The sequence below is a fragment of the Malurus melanocephalus genome, unplaced genomic scaffold (assembly GCF_030028575.1).
Source record: "Malurus melanocephalus ecotype Western Australia unplaced genomic scaffold, MMel_1.1 scaffold_254, whole genome shotgun sequence".
Taxonomy (NCBI): domain Eukaryota; kingdom Metazoa; phylum Chordata; class Aves; order Passeriformes; family Maluridae; genus Malurus; species Malurus melanocephalus.
This window is the reverse complement of record NW_026623486.1, coordinates 739,735-755,183: the sequence shown is the minus strand read 5'-3', so window position 1 is coordinate 755,183 and position 15,449 is coordinate 739,735. Positions and strand designations below refer to the sequence as shown.

At 38.0% G+C, this 15,449-nt stretch overlaps 1 protein-coding gene across 5 annotated transcripts in view; it reads left to right on the top strand.

The window, feature by feature from the left end:
* Positions 1–15,234, top strand: part of PHKB (phosphorylase kinase regulatory subunit beta) — a 198,366-nt gene extending 183,132 nt beyond the window's left edge. For 4 of the 5 annotated variants that reach the window (XM_057375670.1, XM_057375669.1, XM_057375668.1 and 1 more), the window contains 8 exons: positions 1,187–1,244; positions 2,984–3,074; positions 4,661–4,863; positions 7,032–7,166; positions 10,264–10,393; positions 10,777–10,884; positions 11,792–11,932; positions 14,161–15,234. In XM_057375670.1, coding sequence (XP_057231653.1) covers positions 1,187–1,244; positions 2,984–3,074; positions 4,661–4,863; positions 7,032–7,166; positions 10,264–10,393; positions 10,777–10,884; positions 11,792–11,932; positions 14,161–14,298 — 1,004 coding nt within the window. In that variant the 3' untranslated portion in view covers positions 14,299–15,234. Of the gene's footprint in view, positions 1–1,186; positions 1,245–2,028; positions 2,120–2,983; positions 3,075–4,660; positions 4,864–7,031; positions 7,167–10,263; positions 10,394–10,776; positions 10,885–11,791; positions 11,933–14,160 lie in introns of all 5 variants that reach the window. The other variant, XM_057375665.1, reaches the window with a different exon arrangement.
* The last annotated feature ends 215 nt before the right edge of the window (positions 15,235–15,449 follow it).

The following is a 15,449-nucleotide window of genomic DNA, read 5'->3' as shown; positions in this document are numbered from 1 at the left end:
ATCCAACCTAAGCCTCCCCTGACTCAGTCCCAGCCGTTTCCTCGAGTCCTGTCACTGATCATGAGAGTGAGAAGATCTGTTCCTGCCCCTCCTGCGGGTGTTGCAGACCCTGATGAGGTCTCCCCTCAGTCTCCCCTCAGTCTCCTGTTCTCTGGGCTCAACAAGCCCAGTGACCTCAGCCTCTCCTCACATGGCTTTCCTGCTAGATCCCTCCCCACCCTCCTATCTCTCCTTTGGATACTGTCTAATGTCTTTTTATCTTTCTTATATTGTGGTGCCCCAAACTGTACACAGGACTGGAAAGCCACGTCAAGTGGAATAAAAGACATTGGCTGGAACCCAGTGCATTGTTGCAAGTCGTGGTTGGACTCTGCACATTAGGCCCATGTAGCCTCTGAAATGGTCTTTTCCACCAGCTCCCTGTAGTGCTGAGAGGCTTTGGGAGTTTCAGGAGCTCTCTTTAGCCATTTGTAGGTTGTGTTCTTTGCTCTAGAAATACCTCGAGGCAGATTTCCTGACTTCTGTAAGCAACCATCATTACAACCATTGAATCATGGTGACGAACTTAAAAACTCTGTTGAAATCAATTCAGTGAAAATAAAGTGCAGTTGTGCCTCTGAGTATTCAGAGCKAACTTGTACAGCCCTTTTGGTGCCATCCTGTTTGAAGTAGTGGGTGATGATAACCTTTTTAATATGCGCCTTGTATTAAATGGGCTGAGTCACWGACTAAACGTTCCCTGCATCCTACGACTGGAGACTGCTGAGACTGACATTAAATAATCACACAGTCAATAAACATCAATCTAAAACCAGGAGATGCAGAACCTTGGGTTCTGCAGTTTGAGRATGTACCTTATGATGGGGTGTACCTTTACAGGCCAAATCTATATGTAGATTAATTTCCCCCAGTATATTGTAAGATAGSTGATACAGGTGTCTCTATAGCATGAGCAGCAAATTCAGCTGAAATCTGGTTTGACTTCTTTCATAACAACATTCACTGGGAGGCAGGGGACTTGATTGCATCTGAATTTTAGATGTTGGGCATAATAGGTAAGTGCTTTACTAAAGCAGATTCAGAATTAACTGGTCTCATCAAATTTACCTTATTACTGTTAAATGGAAACCAGTGCATCTTTTTTTGCTTGTGTTTTGTGTTTCTGTTTTTTGTTAAATGCCTTTAGGTACTGTTGCTGAGCATATTGAAAGAATCTACAGACGAGCTGGCAGCAGAAAGCTCTGGTTTGTATACAAATATCGTGTTCCTTCTGGTTTACACCAATTTTGTTTTCCTAATGTGTTTATAGAAAGTAAAGCAGAATTCTCACCCACTTAAAGGGAAAAAAAATGACAGCTTTACTGACAATTGTATTGGTGCATGGCAGCTGAAGGTGTGCTTTAATAGGCTTTAAAAAATTAAGAAACAGTTTCTTACTGTTATCTTTGAAAATACGAAAGCGATAGGCTAGTTTTGCATTGAGTGCTATTGCCAATACACAGGCCTCATTAAATTGAAATCATGTGAGAAGAATGTTAATATTCTTATTTCTTACAGGGCATGATAAAATATTGTCAACAGCTTTATGTAGGAAGGTTGGTGATCAGCTATAAATCATTTAAGCTGATGCACTAACTCAGATTTATTGCCCTGAAGTAATTTGCTTTGAGCTGACTTGGACACAATAACTTTAAAAGATTTCTGCAAGTAGGTTGATATTTACATGTTGTTTATTAATTTCTTTGCCCTGAAGCTCAGTAGAAGTTTAATTTCTTTTTATCAAAGTTAAGGCAGTCCTGAACTCTGTTCTCTCWCTCTGTAACTATTTGTAACAGGTCAGTAAAGATAAAAGCTGTTTTTCATTTTTGTCTCTTCATACAGTTAAATGGGCCTTTGCCAATAATGAGGTAGAAACAAAACACCTTGGTGGTATTTTTTGTAATAATAAAATCAGAAGTATTTTTAGAAACAAAATATGTAAACTATTTTTCATTTCTCTTCCATGATTGCCATGTGACACACATATAGGTTGGTGTTGCGCTACAGTGCTGCATTTGCACAGAAATTTTCTTCTTCTATAACCCCACATATTACTACTTTACTGGTACATGGGAAACAGGTAAAGTGCCCAGAAATCTGAAGTGCAGCTCTGTGAGATTTTTTTTTTGCTTATTTGCATTTGATAGTATCAGCTAATGCATTTTTGAAATGCTTTGCACTTGGTCTGAAGAAGTGTGTAGCAGTTTTCACAGGAATCAACGTCAACTGTTTGMGTTTTTTACTAACACCATAGAATATTACAGCTTGTTCCTTATCTCTGTGGATAAATGATTCTTAGTAGCCTCAAAATCTGTGCCAGAAAAGCTCAATTACAGGTCTGTTAGGTTTGTATTTTGTCAGGAAATGATTATTAAATATATTCATAACTTTAACCATCAACTGCATAGATGGGAAAATGTGTCTCTTAGAAGTTACAGCTTTTTTTTAACCTGGCAGGTGACACAAGTCTCTTYTTTTCATGCTACATATGCAAAGTATTACCCCAGCATGGAACACAGCAAAGTCTTGGTGTTATGTGTTGTACTTTCTCTTGCAACGTCTTTCTGACTGTTCCTTAAATAGATTTAAAAATTACCAAAGTTACCTTGCAAAACAATAGCAATGTCATAAAAGAGGAGCTGGCATTCCAGTCAAATCTTTGTTCAAGATGATGTTGAGAARAGAACAAGAAGCTTTTTATGGAGCTGGTAGTTTAATGAGTTCTAACTAAATATATATTTGATCCATTAACCTATATCTAAACTAAAACATGAAAATCTACAGAAGATTGCATAAAATCTGATCCAACTTCCACTTTATAAATAATGTATGTATTCACTGAGTTAATTTTGAGATCTCTGCTATGGCAGACTTCAAATTTRTATCTGAATTCATTAAACTAGCATGTGATATGTAGTGGGATTGCTCTGTTTTCTGCCCTCAGGTCTGTTGTGCGCTTCGCAGCAAGTCTTTTAGGTAAACTAGTGGACAGCCTTGCACCATCTATTACTAATGTTTTAGTTCAGGGCAAGCAGGTAAGTCTTTGCTCCTCAGAAATGTATTAAGGAATGATAACAGAAACTAAACAAATGGCTTGTTCATTTTGAAGRCCTCTGATGCTTCTTTTAAAAATACCCAATGGCTTAAAAGAACATTCCCAAGGAGGAAAAATGCAGAGAAAATAAACATATGTTTAATAATTGTATTTGGAATTGAGTAATACTTTTAGTTAATGACAGAATAAGACTGAAAAGACAATTCAGCATCTAGGAAAGAGGGGAAGAGGTGTGATTTWTGTAACTCCTTAGGTTTAAGGTGTCTGTGAAGACCTTGGAATCCCTTCCAATGCCTGAAGAGGCTCCAGTAGAGCTGGAGAGGGACTTTGGGCAAGGGGGAATAGTTGTAAAATGAGGTAGGGCTGGCTTAGATTAGATCTTGGGAAGAAATTCTTTACTGTGGGGGTGATGAGGGCCTGGCACAGGTTGCYCRGGGAAGCTGTGGCTGCCCCATCCCTGGGARTGTTCAAGGCTAGGTTGAATTGGCTTTGGAGCAGGAGCATTGGAATGAGATGATCTTTAWGGTCCCTTCCYACCCAAACCTTTYTATGTTTTTTTCTATATGCCCTTTAGTTCACAGAAGTAGGTGGAGTGAAGTAATAAGGCATCTTTTGAAAGACTTCTTTAATGGAAATGTAACCACTCTCTCTGTGTTGAGCAAAAGACAGCACGTGGGTGGCAGCTGAGCAAAAGGTCTTTCAGGGTTTTAGTTTTCAGTTTCAAAGAAAGTTGAATCATCAGTGTTTCTTTCCTTCCTAAGGAGGATGTTATTTTTCTTCCCCAGCACAATAATTTTAACTAAGTTCATGAATAGCTGCTTCCAAATAATACTAATTGAATATTTCTGTATTTTTGTATTAAATATATGTGTATACTTGCTCATATGCAGTGTTGTCGTTGTCTTACTCCAGATTGAGGTCTGGTTTTGTGCTTCTGGCGCTACTCAGCTGTAGAGGAATCTCCACCTGCATGCAGCATGATTTGAGGCTCTTTTGGACTTTTTCAACCTAACTTTCCTTCCTTGATCACTTTATAAGAATGATCTTTATTACAGCAGAAAAACTAGTGTTGCTGTCTTACTGACAGTAGATTAAAAGCAAAACAGAATTTTGACAAAATTCCTTTTTTTTTTTTGTCGTTAAACCATCCAGTACCAGCAATATATTTTCTTAAAATTAAGGCTGTAACTTGTAGCATGGTAGTAGAATAAGAAAACAAAACTATAAATTTAATTATGAATTTTAATGGAGCTCCACAGCTGAAATGTATGAAATTATATAACTGTCTAAAGCTAATTTATAGTCATGATTATAACCAAGGCAGTGGTCTTGTATTTTTATTTTAATTTGGAAAAATAGATTCCATRTTTACTGTGGTTGTTAGTGAAGTTTATTACTTCAATAGCATCCAATTAACAGTATTAACAAGCATCAGCCATTGACAKAAAATTACCCTTGTATTGTGAAATTTTTAACAAGCAGAGTTGACGCAGTTTCGTTTCTGAATTGCTTTGCAGTGCTTTTATTCCTGCCCGTATCGTCTGAATTGTTTTCACTGTGCCGTAGGTGACACTTGGAGCTTTTGGCCAAGAGGAAGCAGTTATTTCTAACCCCTTATCACCAGCAGTGATTAAGAACATGATCTATGAAAAATGCCAGTTACAAGATGAAAGAGAAGCTGTGGTGCAGCAGGAACTTGTCATCCATATTGGCTGGATCATCTCGAATTCCCCAGAACTGTTCAGTGGAATGCTGAAGATTCGGATTGGGTCAGTAAAGTGCCTGTTTGTCTTTCTTACCGCCGGTATTGCAGGGGAGTGTACAACATAAGAACCACAGACTGGAATCACAGTTAGAACAACATGTACCTCCCAGCTGTTCCCTTTAGTTCTGTGACAAGGTGACTTGCAAATAGGCTGTGCTGGAGTGTTGTCACATTCCATGGGATCTGCATTTACTTTGCTACCCACAGAAGTTAATTAGTTTTTCACATTTAGGAAGAGACCTGCATTTGAGTAAGCACTTCTTTGAAGAGGCCAGGTGCTACTGACTGAGATTTACAGAATCAGTGAGCACGCTTTCGAATCRGAACTGAAGTGTTTCATTTTCCATATTTTTTTCCATAGAGAAAAATASAGCATTTCAGCACTGGAGGTAGATAACAGCAGCCTTTTTTCTAGCACACAAGATTCATATTTCTTCTTTAGCAGTACATTCCAGTTCTCATAAAACCAAAAATTGCCTGTGTTACMTTTAACTGGAAGTACATCTATCCTTTTGCACTTAAATGCTTTGCTGTCCCCTCTGCAGATCCATGTTACTCCTATTTCCTCCCCTTCCTTATTCTCTGTAGCTAATCCTTTTTGCAATTTTTTTTTTTTTCTCTGTAGCTAATCCTTTTTGCAATTTTTTTTTTTTTCGTTCTCCCAGGGTTAATGCTAGAGATTCAATTTCCTTTATTTCAGTGTTATCACCCACTCCAGTGAGCAAAATTAACCTTCTCACAGAAATGCCGTTCCAGTTTGATAATGATTTGATTTAGTGTCTTGTTATTGATTTGTTTTCAGGGTTTCATGTTGAAATAGATCAAGTTTCTGACAGCCCTATTACTGTAAAAACTCCCAGCCAACTGACTTGAATTCACCTCTTATCAGTGAAKWGCTGAGCAGAAGGTCCACTCTTGACTTTGGTGTGGCTTGTAGGCCACTGCAAAGAGAAAAGACCAGGGAGGGACTCACAGAGAGATTCATTTGAGTAATGAGTGGGAAAAAAATTCCTGAGCCAGTTGTGTTGTTAATCTTGGTAACAAGGGAAGCACTCTATTCACCTGCTAAAATCAATGAAAGTAGGATATTCTGCATGTTGAATGGGCCCATATCCCCTAATATTCCGTGGTAGCTTGACCTCTGTGCAGGGTCCTGGAAACCTCAAATGGAAAGCAACATTGAATCAGCTGGCCAGACMTCTCCAATTCTGTATAGCTACTGAGAATTCCTTAGAAAATAACATTGATTTACGTAAGGAAAACATTCTGCACCTTGTTGGCCAAATAATTATGTGATCCCAGAGTGTGGTTTAGAGAGATGACAGCCTACATCTCTTAAGAATACGCTGCATTTTCAGATGAACACACAAAGGCTCTGATGTACCCAAGCCTTGATCAGGTGTTAGGGACTGTTTGAAGAACAACCAGATAAGTTTCCTTTTGTTRGTATTGCCTACTTGAACTGAAACGGTGTAGATGGTAGGAGACAGAGCTCTGTGCTTGCTTCAGATGTATCTGTACCTTATTTCATCTTTGATATTGCATCAGAGGCTCGAGCACTGGTTTTACATAATGTGCAGAATAAAACTCGGCATTTTCCTTCAATACTTKGCCAAGTTCTGCCTCTTTGATACCTAAGGCTAAAAATCTTCACTGTTGCCATATTTTTATTGAATCAAATTTTTTTCAAAAAGGAGTAGAAAAAGCAAAGTGTGATAGACTGCAAAAAAAGAATTTCAAAGGCTAAAACTAGAAATAAGCCCTGAAGTCTTTGTAAATGTAAAATATTGCAAATTTTATGGCTTTTTAAAACTCATCAGCAAAATGCATATATAGACAGAGCATAATCCCRAGTAGGAATTTTAACATCAAAAGGCAGGTAAATGTTTGGTCTTAATAACGTGGGATATAAGGAATGTAGTCCAATCAGTTTTCTCTATGGAAATCCCCWTTCACAACACATTCTTAAAATCTGTATATTATCCTTTTCAGTTTGTATCATGTTCCAATCAAACAGGAAGAGTAGGAGAGTATTTGTCTGCTATTTTATGCACGTCCTGACAGCCAAATMGCAGGATTGTGTGGAATTGTTATGAGCTGTTTTATTAGACTAATTCCTCATATTTGGAAACTTTGTATTTAATGAATAAATATATTCCTCCCTTTRTGTAGATGGATTATCCATGCTATGAAGTACGAGCTGAAAATCCGTGCTGGGGATATGCCAGCCAAGGACTTGTACCAGATGTCCCCCAGTGAGGTGAAGCAGCTTCTGCTGGACATTCTTCAGCCCCAGCAGCCGGGCAGGTAACGAGGTGTGGGGTTGTSACTCCCRTTTTCAYTCAGAAACCACTGTTAAACTACWTTTCATTCCTAAACTACTTTGTGTSYACCCAAAATCAGCAGGCATCTGTAATCAGTTATGTGCACTTTTGCATTCTTTCACGTGGGCCCAGGTTCTAGAATAGTTTTGTTTCCATTGCATATTCCCTTTTCAGCTTTATCTTTGTGGAAGTCTCTTTACTGCCACAGAAAAGAGATCTGTGTGCTATAATGTGAACCATTACACTCTTTGATGTGGTGAAAGGAGCCAAAAATTACCCAATACCTCTACTTAAGTAACTTGTAAGAACAGTGTGTCTGCTGTTCAGTGCCCTCTTTCTTCTAGGTTATTATATGAGTAAGAGCAGATGTTCCCTAGAATTCTTAAAAGATAGCGGTTCTGCCTGAAACTTGGAATCTTTTCTCCAAGCTGTAACCAGCTGCCAAAAAGAACATTCATTGTGATACAWAGTATTCAAGACAAAAGCTAAAATTGCAATATTTCCACTTAACTGTATTGATAAGAGTGAAGTCAAAACTCTTCCTCTTGGTTTTACTTCTGGTTAAGTTAAACTTTGGCACATAATATTGCTGATAATTTCCACAGTCCTTGACTGAATGGATGATGTACATTTTCTCAGCAAAGAGGAATGACACCACACATCCTGCTGCTTATGTTCCTGCTTCATTGAAAACACACCTGTGTTTTTCCCCAATCTRTAATCCCTGAGAAACAAGCTCCTTAAATTGGTGCCTCATCTCGGTCCCACTGGCTCTGTTCTGTATCTCTGAGATGCTTTTCAGATTCTTGGCTGTGCTTATCAGTGCTCGCTGTTTGGTTGCTGTCTCTGCTCGTGTTGATGCTGGCATTGTGCTATAAAACTGTAGCACAACAAGCCCTTTGCAGCATTCTCTATTAAATATTAAAGCTGTTTAGGAAACAATTTGGTCAATCTCAGTAAGCAATTCAAGCAGCATCCTTCATCAGATCTCACCTGAGTTTCCACAGCAGCTGCTGCTTTTGATTCCTGTAACACATGATGGGTAGGTCACTGAGGAGCACTTGGGTTGATTTTCTGAGGATGAGGATTTTTTTTGGGGTTATCTGAGTACAAAAGCTTGCCAGCATATCCTTCAAAACTTTCAGTCTTATAACTTCTTTTCTAACTTCTTTCTGTACAGCATTACTAACTCGTTTTTCCTTGCTCATTAGTGACTTGTTTTTAAAAGTTCTCTTCCTGTCAGGAAATACAGAATACTCTTCTTTTTTCCCCCTCCTTTTCTTTTTCTTTTTTTTTTCTTTTTGGTGACAGCTTTTCCTACTCTTGTGATTTTTTTAAAAAAAATCTCTGCTAGTGTGATACCATATCTCACTGCCACTTAATTTATCATACAGGAAGGGCTRATGGTCTATTTACCTCCCTAACAGTCTCTGCACAACTAACCTCTCTCCAAGTTTTCACACAGGGTAACATTTTTTGTGAGTACAGACTGCACAGATTACATKTTTTAATCTATTTATGTAGGTCACACGATTGCAAGAAGCCCTTTTTAAAATGAGCATTGTTCTTTTAATGGTCCAAACGGTTATAAAACTCACTTTGCTTGTTCAGTTTGCAGCACTCTCTTCCTTCCCCTATTAATGTAGGTGGSTCAGAGCATTTTTGACATCTTCAAATATTTCTTTTTTGTGTATTAAGAAAACATCTTCTTTGTTCTCATAAAKTGTATCCYAATTACCTTGAGCTCAAACCTGTTCAGAAAATGCAACACTTGGTAATACTTCTTCCTCTCTTTTTTTCTTWAAAAAAAAAAAGCAAACAGAAAAAACAAGCTGGCACACTATTTTCTTGGTCTTCTGGTGTAGCTGGGAGTGAGCTACACTAAGAAACTGAAATGTAAAACCGTGCATGGAGTTGCCAGAATTAGTRTCCTCCTTACTGGTTGTATGCCAGAAGGAATTCTCACCATTTCTCCAGYATTGAAGAGTAAGGCTTTTTAATGCAATATATTTTAGTAATTTCTTTAAGCACACTGGTGTCTGCAGGAACAGGAATTTTATGGGCAAGTCATTTTATTCTAAACATGTCATGTTAAYCTGCCAATACAAATGGAGCAAAAACTAAAACCCCAAACTTATTAGTGCTGAATTAATTTGAGCTAGGCCACAGAAGCTCTGCAAAACAGTATTTTAAAGTTGACCAGGGAATTTCCCTTCTTGTTTTCCCTCTTCTTTTCCTTTCARGCAGCCCATCAGAACCAGGTCTTAGAAATGCAGAAAGGCGTGTTGCAAAGTAGTAATTCAATTGCAGTTTTTTTCTAAAAAATAATATGCGTGTTGATTTTTCTACTTCAAATTCAAAACTTAACTAAGGACTAAGTAACTTGAGGAAGTCTCCTCTGTTAAATACCTGAAGACTGCCACACAAGACAGAAATCTTTCTTGTGAGTCCACCAATTATATAGTACCTGTGGATGCTACTTTTTCAAGTTCCAGTGCTGGTGTCTGAAACATTTTGGCTAAAGCCTCACTCTTGTAGTAACTGAGAAGTAAAAATAGGAGAATTAAATTCCAGACTTGATAGTTTTAAGTAAAAAATAAAAGAGTTGGGGATAGTGTGCTTCTGAAGGCAAACAGGATTTGTGATTTATGAAGAATGTAACTCAGTTTGTTCAAAGCCTTAGTTTAACTAAACCATTCTGCTGTTTTCCAAATTTACTGGCCACTTGTTTTTTAACAGAGCATCAGGAAAAAACCCTGCCTTCAACAGTTCTGCTGAAATGCATTTTTCTAATATGATTGTACCTGATGAATTTGATCTGCTGCCATTACAGGACTGCATTGGATAGATTTCACAGTTCCTGCTTTTTCTGCAGCTCCATAAAGCACAAACACCCATGGGTGCCATTCTGGCCTCTGTGTGCTGAGCCCCTGTGTCTGCTCTCTCATCTCAGCACAGAGCCCAGCCTGTGCTGTGTGTGCTGTGGGCTCACTGCTCACCYTCCTGCCTCACCCCACGCTCCAGGGCTTGGCTGTGCACCTGGGCCAGCTTTTCCTGACCTGTCCCTTGTGTGTCCCCAGGAGCTGGCTGAACAGGAGGCAGCTCGATGGTTCCCTGAACAGAACTCCTGCAGGGTTCTACGATCGGGTGTGGCAGATCCTGGAGAGAACCCCCAACGGCTTAATAGTGGCAGGGAGATTCCTGCCCCAGGTAAACCAGCAGAGAGTTCATGTAGTGCTCTTCACCTGACTGTTAGTGGGGAAATGTTTGATCATTAATGTTTATTTTATGCCATAATGTTTTACTTAGAGTAACTTGTTAGTTGGGGAAAAAAAAGTATTTTCAAGTTTTCTTTTTTGTTTGGAGTAAAATATAATTAGAATGGAATGAAAGCAAATTACTTCTATTAAAGCACATGTATAAAACTRTAAGTGTAGAAGATTCTTTCCAAGTCATGGACTCTGAAATCTGCCCTCTTTTTGATCCTACAGTGGTCATTGTTTCTTAGCTGAGTATTATTTATTCAAACTGCCGGGGAGTGGGTTTGGTTTAATGCATGTGATCTTTGAATAAAAGTGTTATTTGTTTTTCAGCAACCAACCTTATCGGATATGACGATGTATGAAATGAATTTTTCCCTCTTAGTTGAAGATATGCTGCAAAACATTGACCAGCCACAATACAGGCAAATCATTGTAGAGGTCTGTGGCCAACAATTAATGACATTTTATAATTGTATTAGCATGTTACAGCCTAAAACAAAACAAAAAAATAATCTAGACGTAAATTTTTGAAGGAATAGCATTTTCCATATAAATACTTCAGTTGTTTCTCCATGGATTGTTTATGATTAAATTAAGGTTCTTGTTCCATTTTCAGAATAGAGTTCATTATGTTCTTCCTCTTCAGATATTTATTACAGACCAATATAATTAGGTCAGAGAAGGTAAAAATTGAGTAATTCTGGAGTAGCTTTCCTTCAAGTCCTTAGCCCATGCTTTTTCCTAACAATTTTCTAGATCTAAGCAAAAGTCTAAAATAATCAGTTTGCCCTCTGCWTTCCCTCCTTGTAGATATTGCAACAGGACACTCATCATGTTCACCTTATTTTAAACCTCTTTCAGAGATAAGGAAGGTGAATTCTGATGAACTGAGACTTTGCTGATAACTATTGTCTTTATGAACTTTGTTTTTATAAASTTTGTCATAACAGAATTTTACCATCTCTGATTATGCCAAATGCTGAGGTTCGGTGTTTGCYGCTTTTCAGTCTCTCCACTGAGCACCAGCATTTGTGCAGCCAYGCAATGAACTGAATAAAATGGAAAATAACTTGCCTGGCTCCCAGCCAAGTTAGATGTTAATGTCAATCATTTACAGTGTCCTTACCTAGGCAGTCACCAGCAATTGTAACCTTTCATAAAAGCCTGCTTTTCCAGTGATTCTTTTATCAAAGTCAGAATTCTATTATCTGTGCACTATTACCTGTGCCATTATTAAATGGCTTCCTGCTTGAAAGAGGCATATGCAATTACTAGCAGTGCTATTATGTAACCTGAATTTTAAAAAATGAAATTTAAAGTCTTGCAATCTTTTTCTGCGTTCTAGTTGCTGATGGTTATATCTGTTATTTTGGAGAGAAATCCTGAGCTAGAGTTCCAGGACAAAGTGGACTTGGACAAAGTGGTGCAAGAAGCGTTTCATGACTTTCAGAAAGATCACAGCAGTCCAAAGGGAGCTGAAAATCAAGTGAGTCAAATATTGCTGTCTTACTGAATTWACCATTCTTATTGAAGTTAGTTCTAAATGTTAATTCCGTGCATTTTAGAGTAAAAAGCAATTGACAGAARTTCAGGATGGAACACAAATAAGAAATTAATATACCCAAGGTCTGCAAAGAGCCTCTAAGCAGAGATGAAAGAGGTGCACTTTATTGCTGAGTCGTAAATTCAAAATGTTATGGTAAGGAGAATACTCAGTGTTCCATGGCTCTGAAATGTGAGTCTCAGGAAAGCTGGAAGGGTTACTCAGAGGGGAAAGAATTCATTAGGAGAGACACTAGAACAAGAAGAGTTAAAAATAAAAAAGTATAAAAGACGAAAAACTAAAGCTCAGCAAGGATGAGGTGAGCTTAGGATCTTATGTACCCAGAGACTAAGAAAGCTTTAATAACCAAGGAAGTCATATTGACAGTAATAAAGTAAGAACTTGAAATACAGAACTGTTCTTGATTCTGCAGTTACTGATTTTTCTGCTAGGTTACATTCGTGAACTGGCAAACTTTTGGTTAAAACTCAAATAAAGGAGTAAATGCTTTTARTATTTCACTAGAAATGTAGGTTTTGTCCTTTAAAGATCTCTAAATATTCTCACTACAAGGTTTGGTGCCTCAAAGCTCTGAAATTCKGTCATAAAGCCAGGTCTATTGGACTGGTTGAAGGAGGAGATGGGAGTAAAGCAGTGGGACAAGTCCCAAAGCTACTGAGGATGATGTTTCKCGCTCCAGCTGGCATTTTATTGTGCACAATATATTCGAAGTTATCTGTGCTGGCTCTGAAGAATCTATTGATTCATAACATTGACATGCAGCAGCCCTTCCTCTTGCTGAATTTAGCTCCTAGAAAAGATGAGGAAGGATATTCTGCTTAAGAAGTCTTTCAAATGTTTCAATGTTCACTTTTTTGCAACTGATTTTTTATRCTAAAATTTGAAAGCAAGCCAGATACCAACCTCAGCAATGTGTCAATTTATATGATACCTTTGTCTGTAAAAGAACACAATTTTCCTGAAATTATGATTCTTTTGGTCCATGTTGGAGGGTAGTGACTCTGTGGCTGTAGCAAAAAMCACCCATCATCCACACAAATGGCCTTTAAGTGCCAGCTCCACACAGCATCTTGAATTTGTTACTGAATTCTGTGACAAACTGCAAATCCCCAGTGGCTACAAAGGAAAATTCCATGCAAACCCCAATTTTTACTCATGCTGCCCTAGCCTCTATTGAAGTGATGGTTTGGTTTTTTACTCCAAGCCCAGACCTACTTRGAATAATGCCTTTTTGTCTCTTAGAAAGAACCCCCAGTTTAGAGGTGTGAATAGTCACTTTAAGATTGTTGTTGGAAATTCAGCTCTTTGCATTAACATTTTCTGGAACCTGACTGTCCCATATTCCCAGGTGGATGTCTGCTGGCAGCTAACAGTAACCCTGTGTGGGATTGTTCTTAGGGTGTTCTGTCCCAAGGTTTCCTAACACTGCTGAAAACGCCTGATTTGTCTGAACTATAGTCTTCCATTAAACTGACTTGCAAATCTTTTGAATTTTGTTAATTTAACATTTAATAAATGTCAAAAGTAAGTTCAGACACACCGTAAAACTGCAGAAGTCTTAATATTTTCTCCACACAATCTCTGCCTTTGATTTAATAAAAGTATCCAATTTCCTGAATTAAAACACTGAGCCTTTTTTAGAGCAGCTAATACATAATTTGAGAATAAGCAGGTGTTTTAATGTCACTAACTGTGAAAAACAGGTGTTCAGTGAAGGACACCTATTTTGGTGATCTGATTAATGAATTAATTCATGTGCTACCTGTGGTTTGGATCTTGGATTTTTTCCTTCTGAATAAATCTTCAGTCATTTTACACCTCGTGTACACCCAAGGCCTTGGCTCACCATTCTACCACACAGGCATCGCCCAGCTGCATGTTTTAGGAGAGCAGTTGTTCTCTGACAGCTATGACATTTTAAAAAATGTTAAGAARGTGCAGTATCTGTGTAGTCCTGGAAAACTCAGTGAGGAAATAGAAGCAGGTAAGTATAGATGGGAGATTTCTGAACATTTAGCAGAATATTCTACAGTTATGGAGTCCAAAAAACATATTTGCATTTTTGACACATCTGATGTTGTTCTTGTTTTGGTGTGTTTGGCTGCTTTCCACAGGCAGCACTAATGGCAGTCTCTTTTCCCTGTGTGCAGAATGACATGACTGCATTCTACAACACCCACCCACTTGGAAAAAAGGGAACGTGCAGCTACTTGAGCAAGGCTGTGATCACTCTGCTGCTGGAAGGGGAAATGAAAGCAAGCAATGATGATCCTTGTATCGTTAGCTAAAGCCTGGCACACCACTCGGGAATTGTGCTTTACTTAGTGYTTTATGTATTTTTCAAGCATATCTTAAGGTACTGTTTTGAAGGATAACCCTGCCTAGTGACACAAATGCATCCTACCCTTTGCTGGAAGAAGTGCCATTAAAGATACCAAGTGCCACCAGATTTTTTCCTTTCTCGACTATGCAGCATGAAACTGAGCACATGAAGTTAGTCCTATGGTATTTGATTAAGTTGAATGGGAATGTATTTATGATCTTAAATYATGCATTTACTGTAGCTGGTAAATTCAAGGGAGCGGCAGTATGAGATTTTGTCTTTATACTTCCATTTATTTATAATTGCAAACAAGTTTAGTGTAAATTCTAAATGAAATTCAGAAGATAAATTAATATGCATACCAATCAGTGTGGAAATAGAAAAATTTGATTATTTTCGTATTATTCTACAAACAAATTGGAGGTGAAGGTGAAGTATTTGTTATTCTCTTAAGATTTTCTTTATCAGTTCAAGTGACAACATTCATTTAATGTGTTGGGTTTTTTTAATTTACCGGTTGGTAACTTGATACACAGGTTTCATCCTAACAGAAAAACTTTTTATCTCTAGCAATACACCACACTAGTTTCCCTGTTGTTAATTAACATCTATAAGTTAACAAGGGAAATGTATGGTAACACAATAAAAGTTTGTTTTTAAAAAAGGCCAAACAAACTGTATTTAAAATGAAATTCAATGAAGAAATAACTTTGTATTTCATGTGTTATCATGGCATTAATGAATTCAAGATACACTTATTTATSTCCTAAATGTGTGAAAACACTATATGCTATATGCTTTATTTTGGTGAAAATAATAAAAAGCAAATGCTTGTAAAAAAACCCTGTCAATAAAAATACTTCAAGTGACATGCAAAGAGACTTGTGCTGACTTTAGTGGCAACCTTTGACCTGCTACTGGAACTACCCTGAGTCACTGAAGTGTCTCTTTTAGGAGCACAAAACATAGTAAAGCTCTAGAGCAGGTCCTCAAACGTTTTGCTAATCCATCTGGTCCTGCGGAGCCCCGGTTCAGCTGGGAATCGCCTGTTGCCGCATTTGATGTCAAAGGCAGGAGCTTTAACTCAGAGGGCAAAGCCGGCGGTCCTGCTTCTCC